The 20,276-nt window shown below is 36.0% G+C and overlaps 1 protein-coding gene across 1 annotated transcript in view; it reads right to left on the reverse strand.

Moving 5' to 3' along the window:
• PTPRZ1 (protein tyrosine phosphatase receptor type Z1) overlaps positions 1-20,276 on the reverse strand; it is a 163,464-nt gene that overhangs the window by 102,572 nt on the left and 40,616 nt on the right. Inside the window, exon 2 of the mRNA XM_024757757.1 lies at positions 11,937-12,002. Within this exon, the coding sequence (XP_024613525.1) occupies positions 11,937-12,002 (66 nt within the window). The remainder of the gene's footprint in view (positions 1-11,936; positions 12,003-20,276) is intronic.

Raw genomic sequence — 20,276 nt, forward strand, 5'->3', positions numbered from 1 at the left:
CTGTGGTATCTAATCTATATAAACATCTTGCAGTGATAACTCATAAGTGATTAAACAAAGGTCAGACACATTAGAGGAATTTGCATCATAAGCCCGAACTTAATTTTCTACTCAATTTACTTTTAAAAATGTTGATGGGATTAAAAACATGTCCATAAGACTTGGACTTTAAATCAAACCTTCTTCCTTGTGCTGAAGAAGCATAAAAAAGCAAATCTCAATCACCATAAATGAAAGGCATAGAACAGTTATTATAATTTACCCAAACAAGTACTTTGGGGGGTAAAGGATCATAGTTACAAGTCACAGAATCTTCTCCCCAAATCTACTCTGAAGACACATAAACGCATCCCGAACTGGCTTTCCTCACTATCTCCACAGAAATTAAAGATGTAATTATTCTGCTAAAAGGAAACAATAGACGCTGCACTCTGAAGATGAACTGTTCTCCTTCCAAAAGAGAATGAACTCTTTCATATCAATAGAGGCTCACTTGGAAAATGGGGAATTGGAATGGGGGATCCTTTGATCTATAGGTCAGCAACAACACTGTCGATCAATGTGCAAAAGAATGTGAGCTCCAGGAGGGTGACTGCTCTGAAGCACGTTCTGAGAGCATATCAAGGCTACACGCTACCTGCGTAATTGTTCTGACTTTTTAAAAAAACTATACTTCCTGGTGAATGATGTAGAAAATGTGACTGAGCTGGCAGTGATTCAGACAATCAACTATGGGAAATTGACTCTCACTGAGCTAGGATAACGGTCTCGATTGTGAAACGAATGCAGAGTGAATATACCGCACTGCAAGAGAGAAGAAAATCAAGTTGTGTGAGACTTTACGTGCGCTCAGTGGAATCCTGGCTAGATCGAGTCTGGGTGAAATGCAAGTGTATGATATGGCCATCTTTCTAAGAGAACAGTATCCATTTCCACACGAATTACAATTTATTAGCTACTCTTTGAGGATATAGATGATTACTATAGTATTTTCAACTTTATTGATCAGTAAAGAAGTTCACCTGCTACAGCCAAATAGGAAGAGACCCAGATACAAGGCCCTCAGATACATAAACCATTAGATCATTATATGAAGTGAGGAAATACGCAGAAGCAGAAGACTTTCTGTGACGCAAAACAACTTGTTAATCACACATAGAATAAAAATTAATTTAAATACATTTATATTATATTAAATAGACGTTTAAGCCCCGTTTGGTTATAAAACAAATATGTATCTGAAGATATGGACAAGCAGAGATGAAAATAAAAGGCACCCACAATTCCACTTTTTAATAAAAAGACACATGCATAAAGCAAAAAGACCATACCAAACACGATGGCTTGGGAACCAGCATTTTTTATATCTACACGATAATTAAAAAATCTAACAGCTTTGTGTTGTAACCCACATCACTGAAACAAATGGCTTAGATGTGGCCATAAGGAGTCTCAGGAAGAGCCCTGGGAGTCAAGACCCAGGTTCAAGTTTCCAGTCTGCTGCTCAGCTTGTGACTCTGGGCAAGTGACTTCATCTGTCTTTCTCCATTTGTAAAATGAAAACACTATCATGTCTCAGCTTTATTCATTCATGGCGTAAGTATTTGCAGGGTACATACCACGTCCACACTATGCGAAAGGAAAGATGAATAAAACACGGGACCTGCCACGTCCTTGTATTATGTGCAACAAAGAGGAGGGCACAGGGACACGGGAGGAATGTGAGAGATCTGCGCTGGCCTGGGGGCAGCAGGAATCAGGAAGGCCTCACTTCTTAAAGGAGGCGCAGAGGTTTGGAATTCTGGCAAAACAGTGAAGAATGATTAGAATCAGAGAGACCTGCTTTTGAAAATGCTGGCACAGCAGAAGGCAGGGGGAAGATAATTATGGGGGCAGAACAGGATAGGTGGGCTGAAACGGATCATGAAAGTCACTCTATGGCACACTAAGGAGTCCATTTTTCATTTTGTAAGTGATGGGGATCAACTGAAGGGATTCAAACAGGAGAATAATATAATCACATCTGTACTTTAGAAAGAGAACAGTGTGATGGATATTAACCTGGTACAAAACAAGTCCTGAGTATTACAGAAAATGGATCTGACTTTAATACCTTTATTGAGCACTTTATATGTACTGGGCACTGTTCTAAGTGCTATGAATATACTGACTCATTTAATCATTGCTGCGCCCTTTGAGGTAGGTACCATTATTAGCTCTTTTTTTTTTTTTTTTTTTTTTTTTTTTTTATGTTGTGGCCTCTTCTATTGCAGAGCACAGGCTCCGGACGTGCAGGCTCAGCGGCCATGGCTCACGGGCCCAGCCGCTCCGCAGCATGTGGGATCTTCCTGGACCGGGGCACGAACCCGTGTCCCCTGCATCAGCAGGCGGACTCTCAACCACTGCGCCACCAGGGAAGCCCATTATTAGCTCTTTTGACAGATGAGGAAATAAAAGAGGCAGAGCCTAAGGAGCCCACTCTGAAGCTAAGCAGTTAGACAGTCTGACCCCAGACCCTGTTACTTATCAGACAAAATAGCAAAGGAAACCCCACTAAAACCTGCTTCCTTAGACTACCATGAGGTTCATAATCTTTATCTCAGCTAGCACTCCCTGTGAAGTCATGTGACATGGTTAGTCCCATCTCCTTGAAACCCTCTCTCATTTGGATTCTGTAAAACCCTCTCCCTCCCCCTGCCTTCCTAACGTCCCCCTCTTTTGGTCTCTTTAACTAGTTCCAGTTCCCTTAGTTTACTAACTAAAACAGTGATGAAAAATCATGCTTAACATCCCTTAAACTAAAAATTTAAGTTATTGCCAATTAAAGTATGCTATAAATTTTATTATCTAGAATTTGGGATAGGATAGCAGTTAAACTAGAATTAATTCATGGGGCCCTAAGAATGTTCTCATCACATTCCTAGTTTTCTGTCCAGAGAGGAAGAGTACTAGAGAGGCTGGGGCATAGCGATCTTGATTTCTCTCTCACCCACAGCTTAGCACGGCCGCTCTCTTTGCCTGGAACAATCTTTCACCCATGTTGGCTTAGTTAGCTCCTACTTATGCTTTATCTCAATTTAAAGTCCCTTTCTCTCACTCTCGGGAGCCTCCCCTGAACCCCTTAAGCTCTGTAGGGGCCACAGACCTGTGTCACCACAGTCTACTACTGGGGCATTTGTCACACTTTGTAATCTGTCGTTGGCATGTGATTGCTTCTGCATCCCCGGAACCCGGGAAAGTGTCTGGCTCATGTTATACATCCAGTAAGTATTGGTTCATTAAACTAATGATCTCAAAACTTTAAATTTCGCTTTGTCGAGGAGTATATAATAGCATCCAGGTAGAAGGCAAGTCAAGAAGTGATAAGAACTCAACTCCTTCACATTCTAACACAGATTAACTGAACCTCAGAATCTCCTCAAGGATATATGGGGCGCTATAGGCATGGGTACAGCTTTGGGGGTTTTAGAAAAGAAAACTATATGTTATTTATGAAAAAAGTGCTGCAAGCAGCTCTTACTTCCTAGAGATACTCATGAAATATGAAAGGAAACACACATGTAAAAAAGCTAGATTAGCCGTTAGTAGCTTAGAGATAATCCAGTTCAGCATGTGACAACTTTTGAATGTGCTTTGATGCTGATTCTGGGTGGCTCTGCTATTGTTTCAATTTCCAGGTGGCAAAGGGCTATAAAATACAGCTTTTCCTGTTTTCCAGTTGTTTAAGATTTATAGCTATTTTCTATAAATTCCAGCTATCATATACATTTCTATATAAATTTATTTAAATTATATATATATTTAAGATATTTACATATATTTATAGGTAAATATTTATAAATATATTTATATTGTACTTATACATACTTATATTCATAAACATAAATACATTTATATATTTATACATAAATAAATCTGCACTTACATATAAATCATATATAATACGATGTTTCTTAAGTGAACGTGTGTTGTTTTTATAATGAGAAATAACTGATTTTCATTTTGGGGGAAAACATATACCAGATTGTTACTCTTGATATTCATCAAGATAATGGCTCATTGACTTGGTCACTGGGAGAAATGAAAGGAGCAGAGAAATGATCAGAAAGACATCTACAGTCTTATCACACTCAGTCTCCTCAGCCCGGGTACGGTCTCCTCTTTCTCAAAAAAAGTTGTCATCAAAAATTAATCTGTTAGGGCTTCCCTGGTGGCGCAGTGGTTGAGAGTCCGCCTGCCGATGCAGGGGATACGGGTTCGTGCCCTGGTCTGGGAAGATCCCACATGCCGCAGGGCGGCTGGGCCTGTGACCGTCAATCACCTCCCTGGCTATGCGCAGCTGCTGGATGGGACTGGATGCCTGCACTTCGGCTGGCTTGCCTGTGAGTCTGCCTGGGAACCCCCAGGGTGGTCTTCTCATTTCGGGCTCTTTGAGAAGGAGCCCACAGTGGAGTTGCTTGAGCTCTTTGTTTCCAGGACAGTGCATACAGGCATTTAAAAGTGAGGGGGGCCTCTGGGTGGGGAGTAGCCCCGCAAACAGCTGGGAGCATCACGGGGAATCCGGAAGCTGGTCCCACTGATGCCAGGCTCCACTCTGCACTCAACCTCTGTTGCCAGGTTTCTTCCTCAGTCACGATAATTATTTCTCAGGGGTTCCCAACTGCCTCTCTCAGTCCTGGCTTCCTTCAAGCCCACCTCCCTAGGTTATTAGATACTACTCTGAATTTATCTCTAAATAGAGTTCAAGTTCGCTTCCCTCCCCATAGAACCCTAGGCATATACAGTTTGAGGAATGAATCTGGGCAGCTGTTAAGTGTCCCAGAATATTCTGTGATAGTTAAGATGGTCCCTGCACAGTCTATAACAGTTTGGAGGCAGGTTTGCCAGAAGCCACAAAGAGCCTCTAAGATCCTCTGCATTCCAGCCAAGAAAAGTCCTAGCTCTGGCCCAAAGCGTCTCTTACCTGAACAAAACATACTACATGGTTAAACAGAGACCCTGTATTCATAGGTAGCAGGATAGAGAGATAGCCATATAGATACATACATACATTCAATGGATAAAGGGGAAGAAAATCAGTCCTAAACATGTCTGAATATATTTCAAAATAATTTTTGTATCAATAATTCTCTGCTTCAGTTAATAAGAAATCCTTCTGAATAGAAGAAATGAGTCATTTACATATTCTTCATCTTTTTGCTCTTTGAAAGTCCTCGGTTTAAAGAGTCAGAGTTACCACACAGAAAACAGGAAACTAGGTAAGTAAGCCTTGCACTCAGCCTTTACTGATTCATAAAATAAGAAGGTGACATAGGTCAACTTAAAATAATTGCAATGGCATTTTGCCTAAATGTTGAAAATATTTAAATGAATTTTGTGTGATTACATAAACTGTGGTCTGATCTTAGATTTTTTTTTTAATTAATCATGTAATGTTCTCTCTCTCGGTGTATTTTGTTTGTTTGTTTTTGCTGAAAGATGAATTTTATGAACCAGGGCACTTCAGAGTAAACACAGAAAGTGAGATAAAGGAGGTCCAGAAAAGGGAGGGAGAACAGTACATCCAGCCACTAAGCCCAGACATTTGAGCACAGACTGAAGGAGAAACAGCCAGATGTTCTCATCTTGAGCTGCTAAGGGACTTGTCCAATCCATTCAAGACTACCAAGTATAGTCAGCAGGGGTGGTTATGAGGCTGAGCTAGAGAATGTGTGCAATTTCAACTCTACTCAAGATACATTCAGCAATGATTATTTAATTGTAATGCTAATCTGTAGCCACACCTTTATTTTTTCAGTTCTATACTAAAGTGATAGTTGCAGAGAAATAACTTCTAAGTTTTAGATTATTTAATTGAACCTATTCAGCCTTTACAATGAGGCATGCTCTACTCATCACATTTAGCATAGGGAAAGTTTGCTCAGTCATACATCTTAGCCAAACTTTTAAAAATGTACAATGATAGGAAATACCTGTCTATAATATGCATTTAAACAACCCCCTCTAATCCTCTTGTGAGATTATCAGATACACCCTGACTTGTTTAATCTGTTTGGGCTCAAGTTAAGACACTGCCATAATAATCACTTGGATTTGTAGCGTAACTGCTCAAAGAGATTTCCTACGACAATGTGAAACACTGATTTGATTCATGCACAATCAGGTAGGGCATTGTTAAAAACTATTTACTGAAAGAAAACTGAAATACAGAGCAGTTAAACAGCCTGGTCAGTCTGAACGTTAGTGATGACCAGACAGCCTGACTCTACATGTCCTCGCGCTCTGATTAGATGTCTGTGGCATCCCCTCACTGCAGCTTAGCAGGGACCCTACAGGTGAAAATGCAAAGCTGTGGTCCTTATCCAACCACCTTGCCCTTCTTAGCTAAAACTAAGAGAAGCAAGTTGAAAACCTTTTGTTTCAATATACGTGTTTAAACAATTAGCGAAATACGAATCACATACAATAAGATGTGATAGTCTCCTGCCTCCTATGGCCCTCCCTAGTCCTGTTCTTCAAGGGTAACCACTGCCAACAGGGTTGTGTGTATCTTTCCAGGCCTCTCTTCTATGCCCATATAAACATATAATATTTTACAAAAATGAGGTAATTCTATACATGGAGTTCTAGAACTTGCCTTTTCACTCAAGTTGGAAATGAGAAATGAACAGTCTGCTTTAGATAAGGAGTGATGATTCAGAGGAAAACATAATATGTTAAAAATGTTTTCAGATTCTAGATGTAAAGAGAGGGCTGGGGCTTCCCTGGTGGCACAGTGGTTGGGAGTCCGCCTGCCGATGCAGGGGACACGGGTTCGTGTCCTGGTCCGGGAGGATCTCACATGCTGCAGAGCGGTTGGGCCCGTTAGGAGCCAGAAATCAGTCATTATTCAAGGTAGCTTCAAATTTTCTTTCTGAGTTACCTTTGGCCTACTTTCTCCTAGTTTAGAGAAGAAAAATTACTAAACCTAACTATGGTCCAAAAATAAATGCCAAACATCAAACAAGACAATACACAACCTTATATTATGGTTCTTTTGTTTTCCACAAGTAGCATCTTCTAGTCTATATATGTGTTGGAAATACTGTTTAGACAGGATACTCTATTTAAGGAAGCAGAAATCAATTCAGCGTTCAGAGACTCTCTCCTTCCAAGGTATTCAGTCAAGTGTCTAATTGTGACTCCTGTGTGGCCTTTCTAACTTGTACCCAATGCAACCCTTTAACTAAAACTTTAAAGGTATCTGGGTTTAAGAACACTTGAGAATATATCAATACAAAATTTTCAATTTCAAGTTGTCTTAAGGTATGGTGAAAAAGAACCAACAGAATAATTTTTTTTCATTTTCAGGAAATAAAGACTACATTTCAATAGTGACTACTTCTAAGAACAGAGCAGTGAAAGTCCATTCATTTCTGATGATCTTATCATTGCTTGAAGGTGAAAAGGTCTAACAACTCAAACAGAAGGAAGATCTTAATCTCAAGTGATCATTATGGGCTATGTGTTCATGATATTAAAAAAAAAGACCAAATGACTTAGTTTTTTTTTTTCTTTTCATTGAATTGTCTTTGTTCAGGCATTGTTATAGAAAATTTAAGGTTAACAGAAAGAAACCTTATGTGAAACCTTCAGAAGAAACCTTTATGAAACCCTTACATGAAATGAAGTTACTAAGGAAAGAACTGGATTTTAGTGCTGACATTCCCATATTTACAATTCATTCTTTCATTGCAGAGTGACAAACGAACTTTGCTCACCTTCTTGTAATAACTTTAAAAATGGGACTGGTGACTGTATTTACCAACCCTGCCATTTCTCAACATAATTATAGAATATATCCTGAATAGAAAAGTTGTTTATGACCTATGTTAAAATAACACAACTGAAAGAGTAATACTTTCTCCTCCGGTTCCACCCTCTATTTCTCCAACCATTTGGTAGCCAGCAGGGATTTTTATTGTTTCTTCACATATTACAATTGTGTAATCTTTCTTAAACAACCTTAGCTTAAATGATTCCATTTAAATCATGTTTGATGTGCCATATGATCTTTTTAAATGGCTTATGGTAAAGCAGTGAGCTCTCTTACAGACAGATGTTACGATGTTCTTAGTAATTTTTATGAATAGAATTCTATATATATAAACATTCAAGGGTAGGTCTTTTCTTCTGAGATTGCAGCTAATCTGACAAGTAGCTCAACAAGATAAGCTGCTGTGAACAAAACTAGGCCTATGTGTGGTCAAAACCATTTACTTCAGCCATTCATCAATTACTTAAATTTGAGAATATTAAAATTAATTTATACTGAAATTTTACACAGTTAGCACATATAGTTTTTCATTTTCCAGGTGGAATAATAATCATAGAAATTGAAAAGACTACCAACCTTTATCTACATTTATACTAAAAATAAAAAGAGATAATATACTTCATAGTGAATAATCCACGTTTAAAATGCTTGGCTTTGGTGTGATTTGCTTGGGAGAGATATGTTTATTTAGATAAAGGCTTTAGTTTGTTTTCTTTTTGATGTTCTAGGAATTCAGACAAAATAATCAATCCACACTCGGCTTGAGCTAAGCTATAAAATGTCCTCAGCTGAAACGCTTTCTAATCTCTTCCTAGGATCTTCTGGTAAGCTTCCAGCCTCACCTCAACTCTGGAACATTCCCTTTTGAGACCTACCACCCCTCCTCCCATAGCAAATGACACTTTTTAATGAATCTATCCCTTTGATCACCAGACTGTCTCTTAAAGGAGCTAAAGCCAATAGGCCTTAAGTTATGAACAGGATGAAGCAACTGGATTATAAAGCAAAGAACTGTGCATTGTTTGTGCATAGATCCATCCATGAAAGCCTGGCCACTCTTCAGGTGCCACGTCTACATGCAATTAGCCCATTAAAAGGAAGAGCTCTGTGGCTGCCTCCTAAGATAGCAATATATGCATGGTGGTATTTGCAAGAAGCTACTGGTAAAACTGCCATCTTCTTGTCTTCTCCTGCCCTGAGGAGGCACCTTCAGGAACCTCAAGGACCTCAGGCTGCTGGAAACAGGTGGCATTACCCCTCATACACCTGCCCTTGCTTGGGGTGATGAGAACTGTAACCCTCTCTCTCCCTAGGCTGCAGGTCCTCCATTTTCTGATTCTAGGTTTAGGGAGAATGAAGGATGCATTAAAGCTTGTTTTTCATTTGTAAATATAAGAGTTCTCTGTTTAAAAGTTCATCAGTTAAAGTAAACCTGCTTTTAGTTCCACCTCAAACTAGGAAGGTAGATGTTAACAAAATTAACCAGCTGATTTTTATTCTATGAACATATTTATGTATCAAGTTTTCTACAACAGTTATATATTATATTTTTGTTCTTGTTTAAGGATTGTTTTATTGTTAATATTATTTATAGCTCTAGTATTATTTTAATAAGGTCAGACTAAAGGAAAGTATTTTTTCTCTTATGTTTAAATCCTTAAATACTTAAAAAAAACCTTAAATATAATTTAAAGATACTTAAAAGATACCTTTTACTCAAAATAACTTAGTTTAAAATCTTTAGGTTGTATGAGTTATGTATATAATAGAGAAAAATTGGTCCAGAACCTGGAATTAAATCCAGAGAAACTAAGACACAAATTTATTCAAGTAGAATGTAACACACACTTTTACTGAAAACAAAAGTGAAATTGTTTAGGGTAAATAAATGGATTGTTCATTTTTTTATAGTACTTACTCAGGTGTACCCTTCTTATTCACTTAACCATTACTTCAGGTAGTATTTATTTACCATATGTCCTCCCAAAATCCTAACCTAAACCCTGTTATTTGGGGTAACTTAAGAAATTAAGTAATTAGATAAAAGCAAATTAAAAATGGCATTTTACTTTTTGTCAAACAAGTTGATCAGAGTTTTTAAATTAGTGTGAGTAAAAATGTGGGGAAATGGATAAATTAACACAATTTTCTAAAATTTGACCATATTTATTTGACCATATATATTAATATTAAAAACAGTAGGCACTTTGATCCAACAACTCTCTTTTTGTTAAAGTCCATTTTTTCTGAAAAACAATTGCTCAAGTAAATAGAATTTGAGGATGTTCATTACATTAAGTACATAAGAGCAAAACATAAACAAAATTTTTAAAAAAGAATAATTACTTTAAATAATTAAAAATGGCCTAGAATTATGGAGAATCTTTGTTTTTATATATTTCTCAAGATTAAAAAAATTAAAAATAATAAGGCAGAATTCATTAGATATATAGGTCATAATTATAAATGGGTAAATTAAGAGCAAGTCTTTCTATACAATATCACACAGAACAACCACAGGCCATCTGCACAGTAATCCACAGGCTAGATATGCCTTAATTTGTTCAATTTTTCCTGCTTTGATGGATATCTTGATTATTTTCCATGTTCTAATTTAACTTATTTCATAGAAAAGGTGATACAAATGACTAATGAAAATTAAAATACTGACTTCAACAGTAATCAAACAGAACAAATTAAAACAAAATGTCATTTTTTAAACATGTCAAATTGGTGAAGGTTTTCAAAATGACAGTCATTAAATCCTGGTTTATTCAGTGGGGTAGTCACTTACTTATACTATATGTAAGCATATATATGCTCTCTAGAAAGCAATTAGGTCATGTGTATCAAGAATTTTGAAAGCATTTATTTTCTTCTACTCAATAATGGCATATCAAGGATTCTCTAATAAAAAATGATAAAAATATAGACCTATCTATTCATCTATTTGCCACCATTTCTTTAAACAGTGAATAGCTTGAACTGGATGATTAAAAATGAAACATTTATTCAATGGACTATTAAGTACCAGGATCAACAGGAATTGTCACTGCTCAAAACTAATTTCCAGAATAAATTGGATGTAAAACTCTATATAAAAAATATATAAACATAATATAATAAAAACTGGCCTGAAAAGAATATACCAAATTTTCTAGTGGATGTACCTGGTGGGAGTAAAAAATGATTTTTATGTTCTTCTTTGTGTTTGAATTTTTTTTTTTAAGTTCTTCTTTTAAAGTAAGAATAAAAAAAGAAAGGAAATGCATGCCTTGCTACAAAATTCATCATGCTTCTGCCCTTCATCTATAAAATAAAGTCCAAATTGGCTAGGCTCTTGTTGAAGCCCTTTTAATTTGATCCTGACTTATCAACCCAATCTTATTTCTAATGAGTACCCAACTCTACTACTCAGCTTTATCTCAGATGGTCATGAGGCATGTCATGTTCCCTCTAGGTTCCATCCAGGCTCATCTGATCAAGCCTAGAGCTTCTCTTCTTTCCTAAGGTTTCTGATCAGGATTTCTGGATGTAACTATTTTAAGCCAACTTCAGTTGCACGTGACGCTCAAAGCCACGTCTGGTAATCATACAAAATCACGTTAGACCCTGATTCCAATTAACTCAGCGCAGTAATTCAGAAGGAAACCCCTTTTGAAAGCAAGATTCCCCTCAACATTTGTTAACATTGATCATAACAACAACTGTGATCGTAACAAAAATAGCAGCTAACATTTATTGAGAATCTCCTATTTACAAGGAGGCTCTGTGCCAACTCCATTTACCTCATCTAATGCTCAGAAAAATCCTCCATTTCACAGATGAAAAAACTGAACCTCAATTAGGTTATGCATTTTTCCCAAGGAGACATAGCTAGAGTGGATCTGAGATTCCAATCTAGCTCTGTCTGAGATCAATATACTCTACACTACCAACTTGCTAATGGAAAATCACTAGAAATCATTTTGCATATGATATGTTTTTAGTGATTAATTGCATACCCATGTAGCTAAGTTAAAATGATGTGTGGAGCTACAAAGTTTTCTTTTACATATAAAAACAGATACAAAAACAATAGAATTTTCCATTGAATTTCATTATATTCTAATATATTTACCTGTATAGGACCAGCCAATCTCTTCAACAAGTTTTCTCTGTTGTCTGTAGTATCCATAAGCCCAATCTACAACCAAGAAAAACCAATTGATCAATGCATAGAAAAATATGTGGGCAAATTTTAAAAAATCTAAGATGCCCAAAGCATCATTCATACCATAAATGGTCCTTGATTACTCTTTTCTGTGTCACCTTCCCAAAGTCTCCTCCCAATTCCAACTGCCACCATTATAGACTCCACTGTCCATGCTCTGGTAATTAGTGTGAGTTTTAGCAGGGCACAGTTAAAAACTGCTAAAGTTCAGACAGAGACAAAGAAAATATTCTGTGAAAAGCAGGAGCAACCTAGAGGGTTTCATCCCAAAGTGAGACTGGGGTCAGAAAGGACAGCTTGTCCTATCTTCAGACTTTTCTTACCATTTCCTAAGTTGAATACTTGAAATCCTATAGATTAGAGATGCTTTTAAGGTTACAACCCAAGTTTTATCTGTAAATGCTTCTAGGAGATCCAGAGGTTACCACGTTTTCAAAATTTACTTCCCTACAAGGCAAAACAAAATTAACTGCCTTGAAGAAATGGAAATTTAAATGTGTGTGTGTATGTTGGCTGGGAGGAAGGTTGTGTTAGACGGTGTAGGTGAATTTGTGTCTTGGAGGAACAGAGATGGCTGATGAGGTAATACAGTGGGAAGCTTGGAGTACCATAAAAGTAATGGATGCTTCATGACCTAGAGATAGAGACTCTACATCTTGAACATGGGACAAGGGGTACAGAAAAGAAAAGGGATGGAAGTCAAAGTCTCACTCCACACAATTCAAAATTTTGCCTGGAGTCATTCCTGTACCCAAGAAACAGGGACGTTATGATTCATCCTCCTCCTTCCTGTGCCATTGTGCTATTGCTCCCTTTATCCCAGCCTGTGTTAACCCTAGTACTCCATTTCAGCTACACTGTGGGCAAAATAAATCTTCGTGAACTAGGTTTGGAACCTGATCAGTGTTGACAAAACTATTTCTGTAGAAAAGGCTACAGGAGTTCCCTGGTAGCCTCGTGGTTAGTATTCCTGGCTTTCACTGCTGTGGCCCGAGTTCAGTCCCTGCTCGGGAATTGAGATCCTGCAAGCTACATGACGTGGCCAAAAAAAAAAAAAAGAAAAAAGAAAGAGAAGAAAAGGCTACAAATAGCTCATTTACAAATGAATGTGTGGAACATTACTTATTCATAAACTGGGGTTCTGTCAATATAGCTTTCATTTGAATGTGAGGATTTATTTATACCATACCATACCATATACATATATACATATTATATAAATAGATAGATAGATCTTTCTCATCAGCTGGGAAGACAGACACTACGTCCTCTTATTCTCTCTACACAGGTGTTTCTTTCTTTATTGACAGCTCCCAATTTCAAGGAGGCAAATATCTCAAGGACATTTCAGAAATTATTTTTCTCTCCTATGTTATATACAATCTGATTAGAACACGGTAATACATACTAAAATATTTTATAAAAACTTAAAAGCAGGCCAGCTTCCAGAAATACACATTCTGAATCCACAGATTATTCAAAACCAAAACCTAGCTTGGAGAAAACAAAAAAAAATTGTTTTAAAAATTTCATTACTCATAAATATAGGGAAATATTCTACTGGCTGTGGAGCACATTTCAACAAATAATTTGTTTTTATAACAGCTTTACTGAAATGTGATTTACACATCTTACAATTCACTCATGAAATTTAATGGCATTTAGTATATTCACAGAGCTGTGCAATCATCACTACAAACAATTTTAGAACATCTTCATTATCCCAGAAAGAAACTCCATACCCTTTAGCTGCCACCCCTACCCCATTTCTACCTTCACTAAGCTACTTTATCTCTATAGATTTGGATATCCTAGATATTTCTAAAAAACATAATCACACAATACATGGCCTTTTGTGACTGGCTTCTTTAACTTTGCATAATTAACATTTCCAAGGTTTATCCATGTTGTAGGATATATCAGTACTTCATTCCTTTTTACTGTCTAATAGTACTCTATTGTACTGTGACCAAGATGGCCTTAAAGTTCCCCTCAGCTTGACTAAACTTTAGACAGGCTACTTCCTAGCTCTAGGCTCTTGACCTCCCTTTTCTTCCAGCATTCAGTTTAGAAAACTTATAAATGTTTTCTCTATTCCTTTAAGATGTAAATCTTTTTTATTAGCCACATGCCAATTTTACAACTAGGACTGTACTTCTCAAGAATATGGGAATTGTCTCTGAAATGTAACCATTGAAGGAAATAAGCACCCTTATCTCCCATTTTCTGTGGGAGGGTAGGAACCTAACTTCCAGCTAGATGTCTTGCTCCAAATTGCAAAAACTACCTCCTGTCATAATGATATGAGCTTATTTTTCCTTTGAATAGAGACAATTAGCGAATGCAGATGGCCTATGACTTCCTCTCATGTCCTGCATTACTTTTACACTGGGGCTTAACCTAGCTCGTAAAAAACCTTACCCTCTCTGCCTCATCAGAGTTGAGCTCAGACTTGATTCTGCTTTCTCTCCCCTACTGCAATAGCCTTGAAGAAAGTTTTCCTTACCTGTTTAATTTTGTACGCTGTAATTTTTGTTTTGACGTTGGCTATGCCACATTTCTTTTACCCATTCATCAACGGAGGATACTTGGGTTGTATCCTCTTTGAGGCAATCATGAATAATGCTGCTTTGAATATTCATGCATATATTTACTTTTCTACTTAAAAAATAATCATTAGGTTCATAATTTATTTTTTAAATAGAGTTGTACCATAAAATGGTAGTCATTTAAGGTTAAATTCTGGGGACAAGTGTTTTTTCATGATCAAGGAATATATACAGTTATGGCCTCAAAGGTCATTTGATCCAGACTTTAACAGACTACAAAAAAATAATTTTAGAGATAAGGTAATTTTTCCCAAGGAAATGTAAGTGGTTTGTACAGGGAGAAAGTGACAAAAACGGAAACAATAATCCATGGCTTCTGCCTCGTACTCACTAAGTCTTCCATGATATCAAGGATTCCTAACAATCCTGAGCTATTGGTTACTCTCTTAAGTGCTCTGCCTGAGTAGGAACCTCTTCAAGAGAAACAAAATAAAACAAAACAATACACTGGGGTTGAACTTCATCAGCAGGAATTACTTAGACAAGTAAATTATAGAGAATTGGGACTTCCCTGGGGTCTGTGGTTTAGATTTCGCCTCCCAATGCAGGGGGTGAGGGTTCGATCTCTGGTCGGGGAGCTAAGATCCCACATGCCATGGGGCCAAAAAACCAGAACATAAGAAAAACAGAAGCAATAGTGTAACAAATTCAACACAGATTTTGCTGGTCCACATCAAAAAAAAAAAATTATAGAGAATTGACTGTATACCTAATCTGACCTGGCCATCAGTTGGAATTTTCCTCTGAAACTTTGCATTGACCACAGGGAAAAGATTTTTTGTCATCTTTTATGTTTTGAATATAAATATTTTTAAAATGTAAAGACATTTTTGTCATATAAGTGCATTTTGATGATTTCAGAAGATCAAATACCACACAAAACCTACATTGAACAAGTATTCTGTTGAAACAGATAAAACACTAAGCTCTTGTTTTACTGATTCAGGCTAAAGGATGACAGCAAAGAATCAGCAGGTTTAGCTCTCCTTGTAGGGCTTTATGGCTACACAATCAGCATTTGTCCTTGGTTTCTAATTACTTACGTTAAGAAAGCTTTTTTCAATACAAGATTCCCAGGTGTTGGTAGCTCTTTTCAGTTCCTTTTTGTATTGTTCCCTTAATTATTACTTCAAATAATCCGTTACACATTCATATGCTAATTACATAGTCCTTGGGCGTGAGAGAGTACCCCACTTTTAAAATTCTACTTAGAGATCTGATAGATGAGATGTGATAGCTCCAATGAACAAGGAAAAAAGAATCTAGGTTCACTTTTTTTGTTGCATTATATACTTTGAGAACCAGTAAATCCTATATAAAGTAGAATCTATCAAAGTGCTTACACATTTTAAAATCAATTAGAATAATGAAATATAGAATTTTTTTGTTTCTGTGGATTTTAGTTTCTTTAGTTTTTATATTTTGTTTCTCTCTGTTCAAAAGTATTTTCCAGGTCTGCTTCGGTGTGAGTGTTTTGTAGGGATAAAACTAAGAAATAAATTTCAGGAATGAATTGTACACATGATACACAATAAGAACATATACATCAGTATACCTTTTTAAAAGGTAACTCTAAAATTTGTCCTGAAAAATTATTCTTCATGAAGTGATTACCAAAGTTGAGAGAAATTTGGTTTATACTATTTTAGGTAACCTTAAATGTCTCTGTTTCAATCTATTCCATCCTGTAATTACCTTGAGCACCTACTTATTTGCAAACATGTATATGCCACATATTCCTTTTTCTTTACACTCAAATGGAAACCAAAGTTCTGATAACCACCACATGGATGATGTAGATAAATTTAGCATTTTTTTGCTCATGCTTTTAAACCAAAAAAAAAAATCATGTTGCTCATTTTCTACTAAAAATATCATTATAAATATTTTGAATTATACAAATGCCTCTGATTTTGCCCTAAATGCCTAAAGAAAGTCTCTGCTTTATGTTGATCTACAATTAATCACCTGTATTCTACCATATAATCTAGCAGCAGTGCTCTGACAAAATACACACACACACACACACACACACACACACACACACACACACATATTTTAATGCTATTAAGAGGCCAAATATATGACAGAGAAGAAATAGAGTGGTCCTCAGAAAAAGTAGCTTCAGGTAGAAAATAGCCACAGTTATAAATTTGAAGACTGGGATCCTAAAACTAGATTTCTCAAAGTAGACTTTTCCAAGATAAATGATATTTGCATATTTCACATCCTTTAAAAACATCACTAAGGAACTTCAGAGGAGGGGAAAAGGAAGTCAGTTGATGGAAGAAATCTGGAAAGGCAGAGAAGAAGGAACAGAATTATAGATGAATCTTTAAAGCCTTTGAGTATAGACTTTGATTGAGGGAGGACTTGGGGAGAGGGTCTAAAATGTCTCAGGTAGAGGAAGGGCATTGGGCAAATCACGGAACCAAAGAATTGGGAAGCCAGCTGGGCTCTCCTATAGGGTCTGTGTAGGTCACTAGGGATTTACTAGGGACTTGGTTATGGCTCTCCATGATACAAGGGTCACATCAATCTTCACTTTTTGTTTTCATCCTATTCTCTCCTCTTGTCTAGATTTCTTTTAAAAGCGCAAAAGAGATAATCTGCTGAGCTGACTGAAAAAGTGTTGAATACATTTTGTATACTGAGTATATTTTAAAGAAAAATAGTAAACAAATAAACCCACAAACAAACAAATATTTCTAATTGAAGTGAAAGAGGTGGCAGGGGGTGGGAGAAGAAAGGTTAAGTGGCTGGTGACCACGTAGAGAAGAACGTGGAAAACCCTGGAAGCAGACTAGTATTATCAGAGTGATTATAACCATCCCCTAAATCATTTAACAGTCAGACATGCATAAGGCTGAAGTGGCAGTGATAAAAAAGGTTGATGGTTACTGTAGTCATAACTATCAATTACTGAAAACAAAATAATAGCAGTCCCCTCTCAGAGAAGAAAAAAATAAAATCAGAAATGAGTTCCTTTAAGGAGAGAATCAGCTTTTGATTAATGAACACCTGTGAACACATCATCTGGCTACAAAAGTCCTTTATTTCTTCAGATACTCTATTGTAAATATCTTTGTTTGATAAGAAAGCTGAGTTTATGACCCAAGTGATCTAAACCAAAACCTTGATTAGCCAACTGAGGCAAACTTTCCAAGTAAAATGAAATCTGCCCATGAGTATAGTATAGAGTCTATAATATCATAATATCATACATGGCAGGTTTTATCTGTGCATTTTCCTGTCATTCAGTGTTTGCTGTCAAATTGTGTTAGCACATACCTCATATTTACCTATCTGGAATATAAACTTGTATCCAGTACATATGCAAAGACATTTGTGAAACATAATTTAGTTAATTATGGTAATTCAGATAACAGGCTTGTTTAGGATATATTTATAGTTCAAACACTGTACTTACTGTTAATCACTTCAGATGTAACTTTAAAAAACACACGTATATTATTTTCCCCAAAACCATTTGTCTTCCAATTTCAACTGCTTTCCAGGGTTATAAGAAAAGAATACCATTAGTTTTCTCCTCTCTGCAGAGGTTTAAAAATGTAAGTACTTTTTACAGTTTCAAAACTTAAATTGCAACTTATCACCAAATACGAGGGCACATGAATTCATACTGTTAAAGATACGAATTCTGGAAAAATGAGTTATTAGAGTACAGGTTACCTCTTTATTTAATGATAAGATTAAAGAGATGAAAAAGTAGATCCTTGAGGCACTCTACTAAAAAACAGTCAAATGATAAAACTGTAAAAGGAGATGGAAAGATTGAACATAAGGGATAAGGGATAAGGTAAAGAAGAGGGAGCCATTTCTTCCATATGCTTGTTTTGGTTGTCAGACATCCAATGAAATACATATTTCTCATAGGACTTAGGGAAGAGTTTGGAGGTGAGCAATTAGGTCTTATTGTTCCTTAGACACTGAGGACTGTGTATGCTTTCCCAGAGAGAGTTTGTACCTTGGCAATATGTCTACCAAACCTATTCAATGAAAGCTCAAAATATTCACAGGCTTGTCTTGGGAAGTCACCAGAGTATTTTCTTACACTTAGATAAATGCGTTTAATCTAATGTGATTTATCTACATTTATAAAGTTGAGGTATTTACTGTTGAAAACACGTTCATAATTTTGTCTTTATCACATAAGTAATAATACCTGTTTCAGATAAATTAAAATAATAAAGATAAGCAAAATAATTTTAAGAATCACCTATAATCCCATCTCCTACAGAAACTAGTATTTACAATTTCATGCATGTATATATATTTTTCTAGGCGTTATACTATGCAATATAATAATTTTATACTTTACATTAATTGAATTACACTATTTCATTATTTGGTGACTTGCTTTGTCTACATAATAATAAATCACTTCCCAAGTAATAAATATGGTTTTATAGCACCATAATAGTTCACCTGAAGCATTCTTCTACTTTTTGGATATTAAAATAAAAAATTGATTTAGCTTTGGAAAGTTTATTCCTTGGGCTTAAATGATGAAATTAAGCTACTGTGAACTTTCTGTATAAAATAAAGTCTGTAGGAAATTAACCGCCACTTTTTATCCCCTGTCAATCTTCTTCTACAACACCAAGAAAACACTAAAATGGAAGAAACTTATTGTTATTGTACAGCGCTACAAACATTATAGCTACCTTGTTTCCATAACTAACAGTGAATTTATTCTGCCTTAAGAGAAAAGCTCAAGTGTTGATGGAACAGTGATAATGGAAGCAGAGATAGAAATAACATGTGTAAAAATAACTATTAGAGGAAGCTAAAAATAATATTAAAAGCGGGAGAAGAACCAAATCTGTATAAGAAAAGCATATGAAACTGGGAAGAAAGCATGGAATTCATCAAATTACAAAATATAATATGTTATCATATTTGTGTTATGTATTATTACACCATTATATACTTTTATATTATTATCTGTACAATAATAATGTGTTATTACTCAACAATCTAAATAATGGTTCTGTTGTGAAGTCTTATGCCCGTGCGCTCTTACTGAAATCAGGTGTAGAGCAAGAATGCCTGCCATGTTGCCTTAGGATTAGGATTGGTTGGGAAATTCTGGACAATTGACATCTTAAAATAGCCAAGTAGAAAAAAAAAAAAACAGCCAAGTGGAGAATACAATGGGATTCCATTCACATCTACCATGAAAAGCATAAAACACCAAAACTTGCATAAATAAAGAGATGAACTATTATTAATATAAAAAATGTGAATAAATTAAGAGATCTACTACATCGTTAAATGGGAACATTGAATTTGGGTAAATTATCAGCTGTTTCCATATTAATAAACAGTTCGGGTCTCAATGGGGTATTTTTAACTGACAAATTATTCTAAAGTTCATTTAGAAATATAAAGGGAAAATAGTAATTGATAAGAAAAAGGGAGAAATAATGGGGGCTTGGTTAACCAGTTACTAAAAGATAAATTGACAGGCTGATCAATAGAACAAAGCATATGGCACTAAAATTGGACTCAGTATAGATACAAGTTTAATTCATGATAAAGAAACATCAGATAAGAAAAGTATGAAAGTTCAACCCATATTGGGAACACTGGCTTTTTGGAAAAATAAGTTAAA

Source organism: Neophocaena asiaeorientalis, unplaced genomic scaffold, assembly GCF_003031525.2.
Source record: "Neophocaena asiaeorientalis asiaeorientalis breed wild unplaced genomic scaffold, Neophocaena_asiaeorientalis_V1.1 scaffold116, whole genome shotgun sequence".
Lineage (NCBI taxonomy): Eukaryota > Metazoa > Chordata > Mammalia > Artiodactyla > Phocoenidae > Neophocaena > Neophocaena asiaeorientalis.